The sequence below is a fragment of the Leucopleurus acutus genome, assembly GCF_964270905.1.
Source record: "Leucopleurus acutus genome assembly, chromosome: 9".
In the NCBI taxonomy this organism is placed as follows: Eukaryota; Metazoa; Chordata; class Mammalia; order Artiodactyla; family Delphinidae; genus Leucopleurus; species Leucopleurus acutus.
Window position 1 is genome coordinate 103429942 of NC_139144.1, and position 14577 is coordinate 103444518.

The 14577-nt window shown below is 55.2% G+C and overlaps 2 protein-coding genes across 3 annotated transcripts in view; one reads left to right on the plus strand and one right to left on the minus strand.

The window, feature by feature from the left end:
* The window catches only part of PRKAG2 (protein kinase AMP-activated non-catalytic subunit gamma 2), a 276646-nt gene that overhangs the window by 175003 nt on the left and 87066 nt on the right, over positions 1-14577 (minus strand). The gene's annotated exons all lie outside the window — the stretch shown is intronic.
* LOC309966284 (taste receptor type 2 member 134-like) lies at positions 9810-13686 on the plus strand (the record flags this gene model as incomplete). The annotated part of the gene is given in 4 exon segments (XM_082846242.1): positions 9810-9852; positions 10792-11204; positions 11206-11399; positions 11401-13686. Coding segments are annotated over 4 exon segments (861 nt in total). The 3' UTR covers positions 11612-13686.

Here is a 14577-nt window from a genome sequence, read left to right on the forward strand (position 1 = left end):
CTGCCCTCCTCCTCCTTTCCCACGAGGGACACGGGGGGTCGGCACCAATCCCCGGCTGGCCTCCCACTCTCGTTTGGCTTTTCATATCCTCCCTCGCCTTTAGAACCGTATCATCACTCAGTTCCATCTGTTTTAAATAGAGTGGCTCCATCCTGCTGGTCACAGAAACGGCCTCCTCACACGAGAAGACTGGTGTCAGCGTGCAGGTTCTGCAGGGTTACCAGCCTCGAGGTCCAGACCCAAGTGCTGGGGACTAAATCACTGAGTCTGACCCTGCTCTAGACTCCGGGGGACGGGCCCTGTCGAGGCTCACAGGCTGTGCTGTGGCCCCGGTCCGGTTCCGGGGTGAGTAGAGGCAGGAGGTTCTCGTCCCGGGGTGCCCTTGGCATGTGAATTGAAGACTTGGAGGCTCCTAATTAAAATCTTAAAAGCCCAAGTCCATTCCTCCACACACAGTACAAAACCCTTGGCATTTTATGGGAAAGCAGACTTCTATTTGAAAAATAAACTTCAGTTGCTGGGAGAGAAAAGAAGAGCTGTCTGCGATCTAACACAGAGATAGTGTGAAAGGACAGAAGTTTTACAAGTGCAGTAAACCTCGCTGGGAAACTCATTCGCATTTCAAGCAGCTCTCATTACATCCTCTGCTCCAGACCCACAGCCCCGGGAGCGGGGGTTTAAAGAACCGAGACGTAAATGACCTAGCCCAGAATCATAGTCATTCGCGATGGAAGGTTAGTATTTTAATTTAACTACGAACAGAAAATTACATATACTTGGGGTGTTCAAAGTACACACGACCTCGGTCACGGTTGTGAGTTGGTCTTAGGAACAGTTCAAATGTCTACCGTTCCTCATTCCTCGCGAAGTCCCGACGCCTCTTTCCACCACCCCACTGACTCTCCGTGCCCTGAAGTTCCCAGCCAGACTCTCTCCGCAGGCGTTCCCAGGCCCATCGTGCTGTTTATGACCATCTAGGGTGGTATTTTCCAAAGAGCAGTCACACACCCCACGCCTGCCCCATCAGGCAACCAACTGTGTGGGTCAGATAAAGCGTGCTCTCACAACCAACGAGGGTCGGACTGAAAATAGCACACATAGGCCAGGGTAAATACCGTTTCATGAGAAACGGCTGGATTACGACATGCAATGTATTTCTGACCGTGGGCTGCAGTCAAAGACGTTTCGGGTCACCGCTGCAATGACGCTTCGTGGCCTCCTGTGAACGCCCCGTGCTGTACGTTGCCCTCGCTGGGCTGCTGCCACTCCCCAGATCCCAGGGTACGTGCAGCACCTTCTCCTCTTGGCCTGTCCTACAGACACCACACGGTCGTGACTGAGAGTAGCCCGTGGTGTCATCATAGTAGGTTGCTGTCCAAGTCAGCGATTTTCAACACTGTTTTTTCCAGTAGGACAAGATAACGTCCTAGTGCCCAGTGGGGCTGACTTCTGGCAGCTGCGATCACGCGGGGCGACAGCTGCCCAAGCAGGACAAGATGCCAGTTCTTGCTCAGAGGAGGGTCAGCTAGCAAAATACCACCGTCTCACCCCAGGAGCCAACACCACATGATCCAAAAGAAAGCATCTGTCACATCTTTTTTTTCCAGAACCGCTATTAACTTTTACTTTATTTTCCTTTATTTTGGCCGCACCAAGGCATGCGGGATCTTAGCTCCCAGATCAGGGATCGAACCCATGCCCCCTGCAGTGGAAGCTCGGAGTCCTAACCACTGGACCGCCAGGAATTCCCTTGCATCTGGTTTTGATGCTAGAAGCCCCTTCTCATTTATATGCTTGTATGTGTCAACTACCCCCAGAGGATGTAGCCCTGAACTTCTATAATGTACATCTCAGTTGGAATACCTTTGCCAGAACCTTCCCTGAGAGTTGGTTTGGGTCTGAGGGTGGCAGGAAAAGGGCACTGCAGCTCTTGGACCAGGAGCCCATGGAGGAAGAGGACAGAAAAAGAAGTTCCAGGGTCCTCGGAATAACCCACCCCTTTCCCACGTGACGCGGGCCAGCCCTTGTCTTGCAGGTGAGGATGGCGTCCATCCTTCATCCAGACCCACGGGCACATCCAGACTCGTTCTCAGCCCAGAGCCGGTGCTCTTCCCAGGCAGGGAGACCATTCAGGGGCCTCGTGCCGCTGAGCTTCTGCCTGGCACTGGGGAGGAAGAGCATGGAGGTCAGCGTGTGAAGAGCCGGACACACGCTTTTCTCAAAGACAGAAGGTGATGGGAGCACGTCACAAGGGGCCACCTACTGGGCAGAAACTTAAAATAAGTTACATCCGAGAGCTCTGGCAGGTGGCTCGAGGCAAGAACAATCAGGCAAGGCTTTCTGGAGAACGCAGGGCCAGAGGAGGTCTCAAAGGAGGTGGGAGACGGTCGTAACTGCTCTCCAGGTCTATTCCAGGGGCGCCGGCTGGTCCCCTACTTCTGTGTCCAGCATCTCTCTCTGTACAGTAGCCAGACTGATCGCTCCCAAGAGCAAGTGATTCCCTCACCAGCACCTTCCTACGGACCACTCAGTGAGACCCTGGGGTCCTGTGCGCCCACCCCTCCCTCCCCCTCCCTCCCCACTTGGCTCTAGCCGTGCTAGCTGCTCCCTGAAGGCCTGGAGGCTGCCCCTGCCTCGGGACATCTGCACTGCTCTCCCCTCTGCCGGGCGCGCCCTGCCCCACACCCCTGCCCGGCCACACCTGGCTCCATCCCATGCCTGCTCAGATGCCTCCGAAGCAGCTTTCCTGATGGTCCTACGTGAAAGCGCACCCCTCCAACCCGCATCCCTTCGCCTTCGTTTTTCTCGGGGCCGCACAGCCGTTCTGTCTCTCATCGCCTCCCCTCCCCCCCAGCAGAATGCAGTCCCACAAGGGCAGGGACTCAGCAGTTCGAGGCTGTGTTCCCAGTACCCAGGATCACAGCAGGCTCCCATTAAGCGCCCACTAGACGAATATTCCCCCCTTTAAAAGGCTGCGTCAGGCTGGTCTGGGGTGAGGCCCGACCGCCTGCTCCGCAGTCCAGGGCACTGAAGGTGAACATGGAGACCCAGGCAGGGACAGCGGGTCCTGCCTTGCCCCCGGCAGGCTCAGCACGTGGGGCTATATCGCCCTCTAGCGGCCACTCGGCAGCAAAGCCAGAGAAGCCCCCGGAGTTTCGAGGGGCCTGTTTCCAGGGCCCGGGGGACGCAGAGCTGCGCGCTCACCCGCACACCTTCCTGTGGGAAATCAGATTCAAAGAAACATTCAGAATAGAAGGGTGAAAGGGGGACACATATCACCTCATCTTGTCTTGAATGTGGGAGAGATTTAACGCGGACATCCTGCCTCTGCTCTGTGGTTCCCGGTGGACCAGCTGCCCCCCAGGACTTTGCACAGAGTGGGGACGGCCACCCCTTCAGAGCCTCAAGTCGTCGAAGGCTAGGTGGCAGCTTTTCGAAAGTAAGCAAACAAACAAAAAAGAAACCAAGTGGAAGGAGCCGTACAGAGAAAACACAGAAAAATTGAATTTACAGGAGGCAGGACTCAGACCTAAGACCTCGCCAAAAGGTGGCCTGATAACCTTGCTTATTTACTTGGTCGAGGGAGAACGGGACTGGCATACATAATGAGGCTTTTAGCTCATCTGCACTTTGCATTTCCTCCCCAGAGACTCCTCCTCTGGCTCAGTCGTGGTCACTTAACAGAGAAGACTCCCTGGCCGCTGCCCCGCCCCAGACCGCCCTGCCCCCATCTGTCCCTTTACCTGCCCTGTTTCCCCTGATAGCACGGGGGTGAGCGGATTAAAGTCTGTCTGCGCTCCAGTCCTCCCCCCACCCAGCCCTGGGTCTGGAATATTCCAGATTAGTCCTTCCAGTTTTGCCTTAATCGCGCCATCCGAAGGAACTTCACCTCCGTCACCAAGGAGACGTGTAAATTAGTTAGGATGTTTTAACGGCATTATAACAGAAACAGAAACATATAACTTAAAAGAGACTAAACTACCAGGACGTTTATTACCTAAAATAACGAGCTCCGTGATGCCAGCTCCATCAAGATTACCTTCCTACCTGTCTGCCCCGCCGCCTCTGCGTTGGCCCCGGTCACAAGATGGACCATGTGCCCCGGAAACCATGGCCTCACACCGCAGACAGAGGAAGGCGGGGGAACAGTCCTCCAGCAGCACCTCTTTCTGTTGAAGGGGAGGCACCTTTTCTCTGATACCTCACAGAGCTCCTCTTATGTTTTGCTGGCTCCCCCTGAGCCCGGTGAAGTGGAAGCCAGGCATGTCCCCAAATGGGGAAGGGGCGTTAGGTCATCTGTAACTCGTGCCCAGGGGCTGGGCCCTGGGTGAAGCCAGGTTCTGTCATGAAGAAAGAGGGCGAGTGGCTGCCGGGCAGCCGTCAGAGCCTCCTGGTGAGGGACAGACTGTGCACACAGATCCGTGTAATGAACTTGGGGAAGGAAAGCCAAGGGACGGGGTTTGGGGGCAGAAGAGAAAAACGGAGGTCGCTGCACACGGCAGCCGAGGGCGGCACGGCCACCCGGCCACCCGCCTGCCTCTCCTGAGCTGAAGACGACCTTTGTACCCGGCAGGAGACACTCCTAAGGATGGGCCCAGAGGATGCAGGGCTCAGACACCTGACAGCACTGACACAGCGGAGCGCCGCGCTCTAAAACACACACCTATGCGTAGGGACCAGCCAGGCGCAGAAAGATGGTGCTGGTGGCTCCCCAGGGCCCCGCACAGGAGCCACCACTGAGAGCTAACTCAGGGAGGTCAGAGGGCAGGTCAGCTCTTCTCAGGAGCAAACTCCAGGGCGTCCTCGGGAAAGGGGTGAGTCCAGCTTTGCTGAGCACCCACTGCGTTCGGGGCAGAGCAGCTCCCACGTGTCCATTCGCTACTGAGCTCTGGGACGTAGAGCAAGTCTCTCCCTGCCCGGGGACAAACAGCTGCCTTGCGGGGAGGCCGGAGGCCAACGCCGGCTCTGGGCTTGCAGAGCGGACCTGAGCCCCACCTTCGAGCCTCCGGGAACTTGTGGGAGCCGCAGGGAAGGCACGACACCTGGGCTTTACGGCACACAGGAGACTGAGATGCATACGAGTCCCCGAGCCCTCCAGAGAGGCCGGAGGGCTGACTCGGGGGATGGCTGTTCTGGGGGGTTCAGATGGCCTCGTTGGGGCCATGAGGACAGATGGGACGTGTCCCCCCGGAGCAAAACCCCAGCAGTAACGTGGAGAACAGAAGCCATCACAGAGGTGGACACCAGCTCATGCCCCTGCCCCGTCACACCTGCCCGCGCATCATCTCTGCTCCACCTATAAACGCGCCCAGGTCTCTCCTACCTTGAAGCAAACAAGGCAACGCCTTAGCTTCCATTTAGCTCTGTCCACCCGCCTCTGCCGGGATGGGCCCACTTCTGCCACAGTGAGGAATGAGCCTTGGGTCCTCCGTGGTGTGACCTCAACAGGGACTGTGCTCGTGGCACAGCGCCCACGCGGAAGGCAGCAGGCCCGGCCGCCTTCCCTACGAGGCCCCAGATCCGCCTGCACACCTCCTGCACCCGCACCACCTCGGCTTTCTCTGCCTCTTGCCTCCAGCCCTCAGCTGCCGACGAAAGACCTCTGATCTGCCCGGACCCGTCTTAGGCAGGAGCCCTGAACTCTCACTGCCTTTGGTGGGAACCGCATCACGTGGTCCCAGAGCAGCCTCAGGGAGGGGCAGGGAGAGGCAGGGAGCCCAGGCTGTGGATGAGCTCGGAGGTCCCGCCACACGCTTCTTGCTTCCTTCCCTGCTGCCCAAACGCTGTGAAAGAAGGCCAGTCTCTCTGACTCCCGGCCTCCCACTCAGGCCTCAGCCCCTAACACGGCTTCTTTCCCTTCCCGGCTACCCGACCTGCTCTCTCGAAAATCACCAGTGATTTCGAGGTCAGATGTCGAGGAACTGGCAGCAGCTGGACGGCCTCACAGCCGGCCTTCTCTCCCCATCTGGGAAGAGTGGGGGGCATCTGAGCCACACGGCACCCTCCCTCACTGACCGTACTCTTGCGATGGAGGACAGACCACAGGCCAAGCTTGCTCCACGGATCTCAGCCTCCCATCTGTTAAACGGCATCACTTTCCCATGGAAGGTCCCTGTACCGGTTTCCTGCTGCCTGTACCAGGGCACCACAAACCAGGTACATCAGAAATGGGTTCCCTCACGGTCTGAAATCGAGGTGTTAGCAGGGCCGTGCCCCTTCCTTGCCTCTTCCTGCTTCTGGTGGTTGCTGGCAACCCTTGGGTCGTGGACCCATCACTCCGGTCTCTACCTCTGTCGTCACGTGATGCTCTCCCTGCGTGTCTGTGTTCCCATCACCATCTTCTCATAAAGCACCAGTCATAATGGGTTAGGCGCCCACCCTACTCTAGGGTGACTTTATCTTAACTAATGACACCATCGATGAGTTCATTTTCAGATAAGGTCACAATCAGAGATGCTGGGGGGTAGGACTTCAACATATCTTTGTTGAGGGGACACAATTAAACCCATAACAGTTATTAGAAGGATTAAATGAAACTTGTGTGTCTTTAAAATCCACCTAACGTTGTCTGAAATCAGTTCTTTGTCTTGCTTAGTTCCCCCAACAAGCCCTGGCCTGATAACTTGCCTTGAATTCCTACATGACCCCTGCATTCCTGACCCGCTAACTTGAAGCTGACTACGACCTTGTGGGCTGGGATCAGGTGCCTTCCTAACATTGGAGGACGATTCTTTCCATAATGGTCTGAGTGTCTGATGCGTGCAGAGCCTACGGGCAGCCAATGCACCTGCAGGAACGGTACTGAACGGCAATTTCACACTCAACTTCATCTCCTTCTGTGACGCCACGTGAGTAGCAGTACGACGGCAAACCCAAACGGAGCACCCAGCCTACACCAACATCTTCTGGAAAGAAGAGAGATTCTGTCATCACCTCTCATACAAGCTCAGCGGAGGGTGGGGAAGCGGCGGGTTGAACCCCGGAAGGCTTTGTTCTCGAATATCACTCATGCAAACAACAGCATGTGTCAAAATCCATCTCCTTTTTCTGGGGGTGGGAAGGAGCCTGCAGGAAAGCTCTCGTCAACAGCAGACCTTCTGGAGGAAGTGATGGTGGGTGGGACACTGGGAGGGGGGAAGTGAGGCCCACACGAAACACACTTTCCAGAAAACCGTCTCCTCCTCCCAGTGTCAGGAATTTTCACCCTTTGGGTGGTTTGCATTTGATTCTCTTCTAAGCCAGGTCTCTGCGGGTTGTCTGAGGGCAGTGTCGGAGCAGCTGCAGCCCAGATGCTCTCTAACCCCCACCTGTAGCATCCCAGGACCAGGAGCGCAGCCGAGCCTCTGCTGGACACAGACTCTGAGATGAAACAGTCACAGGGGAAGGAGAGGGCCCAGGATTTCCCTGAGAACCTCAGGCTGACCAGAGAGCCGGTGGACTGGCTTAGAATAGCTAGCGTTTGGCCAGTGGTGCCCCAGGGCGGCCGGGCCTGTTAGAGAGATGGAAAAGCTCCTGCATTGGGTGGGTGAGAGCCATGGCCAGAGACCTCCTGCCCCTCCTGAGACGTCCAGCAAAACGGTTACCCTGAAAGGTAACCCACAGGACAAGGTGCCTCTAGTGCTGAAGCCGGGACCTCCCTCTGTCCCCAGGGGTCTGGTGATGGGCCTTATTTTGAGTATCATCAGGTTAGACAGCCACGGAGGAGAAGGGACAGACCTGCGTGGGCACTGACGCCTCAGTGTGTTCCGCAAGTCAGGGGTCAACCCTGCGGAGCCACACTGGGATGGGCAGGGTGTCCTGCAGTCCTCCGTGGCCTGACTCTAACCACTGGACCGCAGAGGGAGAAAAGGAGGAAGAGGATCTAAGTTGAAAACATATTCTCTGTTAAAGTGTTTCACCCTCCACACTACACTAGGAGTCGAAGCAGAAAAACCACTCACTGTCTCCAAACCTCACCGTGTGGTTGGCGAGGTCCCGTCGGAAGGACACGGCTTCGTACCGAGGGCAGAGGGAGGTGAGTGAGCTGCTGCGGCCCAAACGGTGAGCTGAGCTGAAGGTGGAGCCCCAATCGGCCTTGGGCACCGTGGTTAAGTCTGTGCCACATCTCCGCCCAGACTCACGGTTGTGCATTTCTACCAACGCGGCTTCATCCTCAACTTCTGACCCCAAACATGACTGGCCCAAAGAGATCTCTTTACAAAGAGAAAATCTGACTTCCAAAGACCAAACCTGCCCATCACCAAGAATATTAGAGACTAGATATAGCTGTGAAGGCAATTCTCAAAGAAGACTTTCAAAACTAGGAGACATTAGTGTTCCTCATCACGGAAGGAAGAATAAATGGTCCAGAGTTTGCAGAGATGAGCTTCCTCCCCGTCTTGCCATGCTCGAGGGGCCCAGATTAGGGGGGTCAGGCCTGGTCGTCTTTCGCATCAGCCGTACCCCAGCCCCACTGCACGAATCACCGCCTGACCGCCTTGTCACGCTTCCAGCGCTCCTCCCGGAAGGAAGCCGCACCCCATGTACCTGCAGTCACGCTTCCAGCGCTCTTCCCGGAAGGAAGCCGCACCCCATGCACCTGCAGTCGCGCTTCCAGCGCTCTTCCCGGAAGGAAGCCGCACCCCGTGCACCTGCAGGCTCGTGCGTCCTCGGAGCCCGAGTCACCAGGCTCTCTGATACTCCGCTGCACAGCTAGAAAAGCTTCTTCGGGACTAAGCCAAAACAAGGTCTTCGCTTCCGAGGGTAACGTAAACACTCCCGAGAGAAACATCTCCCTTTGAACAAGATGTGTACCTCTCTGTCCTCCCGAAAGTCTGAACAGCAGCCTGGAAGAGAAAACCTTGACCCCCCCCGCCCCACCCCGGAAGAAGACGGAAATTCTACAAATGTCCGGGAAGCTGAAATCTGGGATAAAATGACTAACCTTGAAGGGTTCGTCGGGTGAGAGAACTGACGTGTTCTCAGTTCCCTGTCGAGCAAGGCTGTACACAGACCCTGTGAACCTTGCCCAGTTCCAGAAGCAGATTCAGGGAAGTCCAAGTTATGTTCTTGAAATTCACAGGCTGCCTCATTCCACAGAGGAAGTAAGGTGCTTTACAAGGAGATACAGGACACACCTGGACGCTCTAGGGTAACAGCAGGCAGAACTGACACCCTGACAGGCCGCCCCTCCGCCATGGGGCACGCGACCTGGGGAGGAGGGTCTCACGTGTACAGACCCCCTGAAACCATCCACCTGGCTGGGCCCACACCCGTGGCCACCCCGTGGCTCCCGTGGCTGCGGCTGGAGGATGATCTGAGCGCTCCCAGGCATTCCTGTGCTGAGTGTATTCCAGGAGATGGCAGGCCCTGCGCCCGCGGAGGCCGGGAGGAAGGTCCCGGGGACCCTGAGCTCAGGGGAGGCCCTCCCGCCTGTGTCCGTGGCTGCTAGAAGGCACTGGGAAAGCACGGACTCCCTGGAAGCACGAAGCAGGACAAGTGCTTGTCTGTCCAGGTACAGGGCTTGCAGGGGCCTGGGCGGGAGGATGGAAGGGGGAATCAGACAGGCCTGTCGGGAGCCACATGGGGTCTGATGCTAACCTTCTCGGGGGGGAAAGGATGAGGCCTGGTGGTGGGCGGGTGTCCATGAAAACTAGGAGCAGCTGGAGGGCTGCACGCAGCAGGAATCGGGTGTGAGGTGCGGGCGCCCTCTCGTGTGAAGGTCGGGGGGGAAACCTCTGCTGGCGGAGCCCCCGACTTTGGCTGGGGAAGGAGCTTTCGTGCCTTTGGTTTTTCTCCTGAGCTTGGCTGCATTTATCCGGCCTGCAAGGATGGGCAATGCCTTGTATTCGGAGCTGGAGGAAGCCTTGCACAGTAGGGCACTGTAGGTAAAAGCGGACACCACGTGGGTTCAAATCCTGGTTCTGCCACTTAGCAGTGCGGCCTTTGCTCAGTGACTCAGCCCCTCTGGGCCTCAGTTTCTGCTTTGATGAAAATGGTCAAAATCTGACGTCATGGAGTTCTTATGCAGATTAAAATAACCATCGATGTTAACACATCAGGGAAACTCATGTTTTAAGTGCAGACTCCTGGAACTCCGGTACGGAGCTCGCCAGTTTAGGCGGCAGGAACAGCCACTGGAGGTAACAGGGGGCCTTTGCTTAGTGCTTCCAAGACTTATGCACACAACTGACTTCCACTCCACCCACTCGGCAGGTGGGTCGCACAGGAAACGGAATAAACTATTAAGCCGGGACATGAGGGGCCAGGGAAGGTTTGTGGTTACAGGAGGGAAACGAGGTGAAGGGCATCTCTTAAGGAAAAGTTAGGAAAGCGATAGTACGGTGGGAAAGGAAGGGCAAAATACGGGTGTTTTCAATCACCCCTGGAGCCTCTCTTCTGTTACCATTTCCCTACATCTGGCTCTGATAGAGAGCAGGCAAGTACAGGCTGTGCAGACAGAGACAGGGTATCACTGAGCTGGGAGGGATCTGCGCGCCCAGAGAACTGACACGGATCCTCCTTCCAAATCCTGGAGGGCCGGCAGGGGTGGGAGTGGGGAGGTGGTGGGATGGTGGTGTTTGCTGGTAGCTGCGCTTTTGCATGAATCCAAGGAGAGCCTCTGGGCCTGTAGTCTCAACAGAGCGGCTCATCCAGAGAGGCTGTGCTTCCCCGTGGGTGCGTCCCGGCACCCGGAGTAGAAGTCTCCCTGGAGAAAGCGTCCCCCTCACCCACGTGGACCTGCACGGTCACCTTTCTCCTGGAGTCGGTGGCTGCCGGGCTGCAGAACGGCCTCACGGTCATCGTGCTGAGCCGGAGTGGGACGCTGCCGGACGCCGTGCGCAGGCGACGTGATTGTGGCCCGCCTGGCCGTCTCCCGGTTCTGTCTGCAAGGGACGGCCCTCCAGCACAACCTCCTGGCTTCCTTTGGTTTTGCTTCCAAATTTTATTTCAGCATCTCCTGGAGCTTCATCAACACTCTCACTTTCTGGCCGACCAGCTGGCTTGCTGTCTTCTACCGTGTGAAGATAGCATCCTTCCCTCACCCCATCTTCTTCTGGCTGAAGTGCAGGATTTCTCGGTCAGTGCCCAGGCTGCTGCTGGGCTCCCTGATCCTGTCTGGTCTGACATCATCAGCAGCCACCGGGAAGTCAATTCTTGTGCAGATGGTTGCCACCCAGGGTTCCCATGGCAACGACACCCTGGCTGGTAGAATACAGACCGTCTCTTTGCGCTTTTTTTCTACCTCACGCAATTATCATGAGGTCAGTTCCATTCCTCCTGCTCCTGGTGTCCATCCTCTCGCTCGTGTTCTCGCTGCACCGGCACTTGGGGCAGATGAGGGACCACAGACCCGGCCCGGGTGATCCCAGCACCTGGGCTCACACCGTGGCCCGGAAGTCACTTGCCTTCTTTTTCATCCTATTTCCTGTGCCTGAGAATTGTCCTTGTGAACATCCCAACCCTCCGGAAGCACCGGCACTGGGCCTGGGAAGCGGTGACCTACGCCGGCATCTGTCTGCACGCCGGCATCTTGGTGCACAGCAGCCCCAAGCCGAGAAACGCCCCGAAGAAGAGGCTTCGGCGAGCCCTGGGCAAGGAGCAGTTTGTCTTGAGTTACCGGTATCAATGACCTCTATCACTGGACAAGCCCACGGGTGGCAAGAATGCACAAGGTTTGGGGCTCTGTCCTTCTCTCTCTTCATTTCCTGCTTTTTTGCCTACCCTTCGTACGCCCCCATTAATTCCTTTTCCATCCCTCTCTGTTTCTGCCAACCGTTCCAGTGGTCCTGGTCTCTGGTCTGCGTCCCAAGCCACCTTGGACTAGGATGGTGGCCGCATTTCCTCACAGGCCTTTCTCACTGTCTACACAAGCAGCCCTAATAATATTCTCCCAGCTTCATTTTGGTCCGTTCTCCCTTTACAGAGACCTGTAATGGTTGTCGGCCGTCTCTGTGGTCAACCTAAAGTTTTGTTTCTTTTTAAATGGTGACGTAGGTTGTCCTCATACCATCCCCCCACCATCAACTGGCCTCCTCGTCCCTGCTGCGCTCTCAGAGCCCAGTCTCTCTACTTCAGCCCAGGAAAGCTTCTTTCTGTCTCCCCGCATGCTCTTCCCTGCAGCCTGTGGTCTTTTGGCCCATCTGGAACTTCTGTCCTCTCTCTGCCGTTCTTTGCCGTTCCCTTCTTTTGCGCCCTGCTTAGGACCAATTCCACCCGTGGAGCCTTTTCAGTTTGGTCCCATGAGAGTCTGAGGGCGTATATGAGTTTTGTGCTGTTACAGGTCCTGTCCTCGATTCTGTGTGTTTGCTGTATGTTGCGTTAAAAGGAATTGTCTGACGTGGAAATGCTTTTAGGTATTGGCCAACAGAAGACGGAGAAAGCAAAAAAAGTAAACTTGCTACAGTTCTCAATTTTGAGAATCTTGCTTCTCCTGTCCGCTCGCCCAGGAAGTGGACCCTGCGTGCGGACACCTAGAGATTGGTCTCCAAAGTAACCTGGGATACAGATTAGTTAGCAACCCAGAGTGTGTGCAAAAGGGCCCACTGGATGTGGAAAGAAAAGTGTGGCAACTTTAATTTCTCTTTATTTTGATCTCTTCCTTTAAATTAATTTTTTGGGGTGTTTTATGATGTACATGATGTATTCATAGAGTATTACAAGCACGTAAGTAAAATAAAGGAACATGCATACGGCAGAGAAAAACAATGCTCGCATTCGATGCCCTTCGAACGTGCATAGCAGACACTGATTATTATCAATGATTAGGGAGCAAAGCTTACTAACGTGAACTTCAGTCCTTCTTGAGGTCCTGCCTTGCTGACTACGCAAGATTGTTTTTGCTTTTAAAAAGACTTTCATCTTATTATTTGCAGTTCAAGAACACACTGACGTGCACTTCCCTTTCCTCATCTACAAAGGCAAAGTCATCCTCAATCAAGTTGTAAAAAATCTTGTGGAGATAAGATTTGCTGTTTTCTGGAAGCTTCTACTGCCACATGGTCACGTAAGACTTCTTGGGAACTAGACAAGGCGTAAACATGTTCTGCTTTGTGGGTCACGTGGTCTCGGATAGCTCAACAGCTCAAGTCTGCTGCTACGTGTGAAAACAGCCGCAGGGGAAAGAAACAAGGGTGTGTCTCAGTGATTCATGGACACAAATTAATAAAGGATTCAGGCTGGATTTTGTCCCAGGCTGGAGTATGCCGACCACTGTGTTAGACGAGGAGGCTGTATAGAAGGTTATTGCTTTGATTGGGGTGGCCGACCCTGATCCCCGAAGGGAATTAGGTTTGCTACTAACAGCGGGCCTGGGAGGAGTGTGACGAACACCCCAGCGTCCCCAAGACGTGTCTTGAATCAACACGCCACTGGGCCCAGAGACCAGAGGAAGGCTACAGCCACTCCATACAAGCAGCCCCTCCAAGAGGTAGGAGGGTCCTTCTAGAACGAAGGGCTGGTTTTCCTCCCTGGGCAAAGAGCCCCAGCCAGCCGGGGTACTCGCTGGTCCTGGGACCAGACATAGCATCTGGAACTGTAGCCTCCATCCGTATTACCTCTCTTGTTCTTGAAGTGTCTGAAGACTGAATCATCTCCTCTTCCTTTATTTCCCTTTGAAAATGACTGTGCTCAGAATTTCTGTCTTCCCTCTTTCTCTCCCCTAATACTAGAAGGCAGTGTTTACCAAGCTTGAGTGTCACCCGAGGGGTTGGCTGCAGGCGGAACTGATGATAGGACTGACATAGATTCTGTGTCATCATGTAGGCTGAAAGTCACCGGACAGAAGGACACGGTGCAGACAGCACTGGAGGAGACATGGGAATTTCATTACTTGAAGATGGAGGACTCCATCCGTCACGCTGACATCCTTCGTGGTGACGCCTGGACATGATGCTGGGGAAGTAGCAAGGCCTCTAACCCCTGTGTGTAGGGTGACTGGACCGAGTTCAACGAGGGAATCTTCGTAAAAGTGGGAGGCTGTGTGTGCACACGCGCTGGGCGGTGGACGAGGAGGGTGTTACGGGCGCCTGCAGAGCTGCCAACTGCGCCTCTTCTCCAGGAACTTCTGCTCGCTTCCCGGGTGGGTTCTTGGTTACTTTGCTTTTGCCGCGTGATCCTGCCTCCCAGCCCCCCAGTAACCGACTGGTTCAGAGATCCCAACTGGGCTAATCAGAGATCCTACAATGAGGAGGCTGGAAAGGTAACTGGAGAGACACGAACACCAGGAATTCTCTGGATGTCCATGAATTCTTGCAGCCAAGCCCCCCAGAACCAGCCTGGCTCCTTCCCTTCCTGAGTCCTGAGCGTTCAGCTCTTCTTTGAATTCTGTAAATACACCCAAATCCTTCCAATAAATTGTCTTCCTTGTTTTAAAAAAAAAGGGGGGGGAAGTAAAAGGATGGGGACCAAAAATGGATTCAGGAACCAGGCTAGAAACGTATCCCTTAATGCCCCTCATACACATTTGGTTCTAAGATTTCCAGCAGGCAATGCAGACAGGGAAAATTGGGTCGTTACGTGATCGGTGTCTATCATAGACAAAAACAATCAAGTTGCTCAGAAGTATAGCTATTCTTGGTACCGAGACAGGAAATTTCT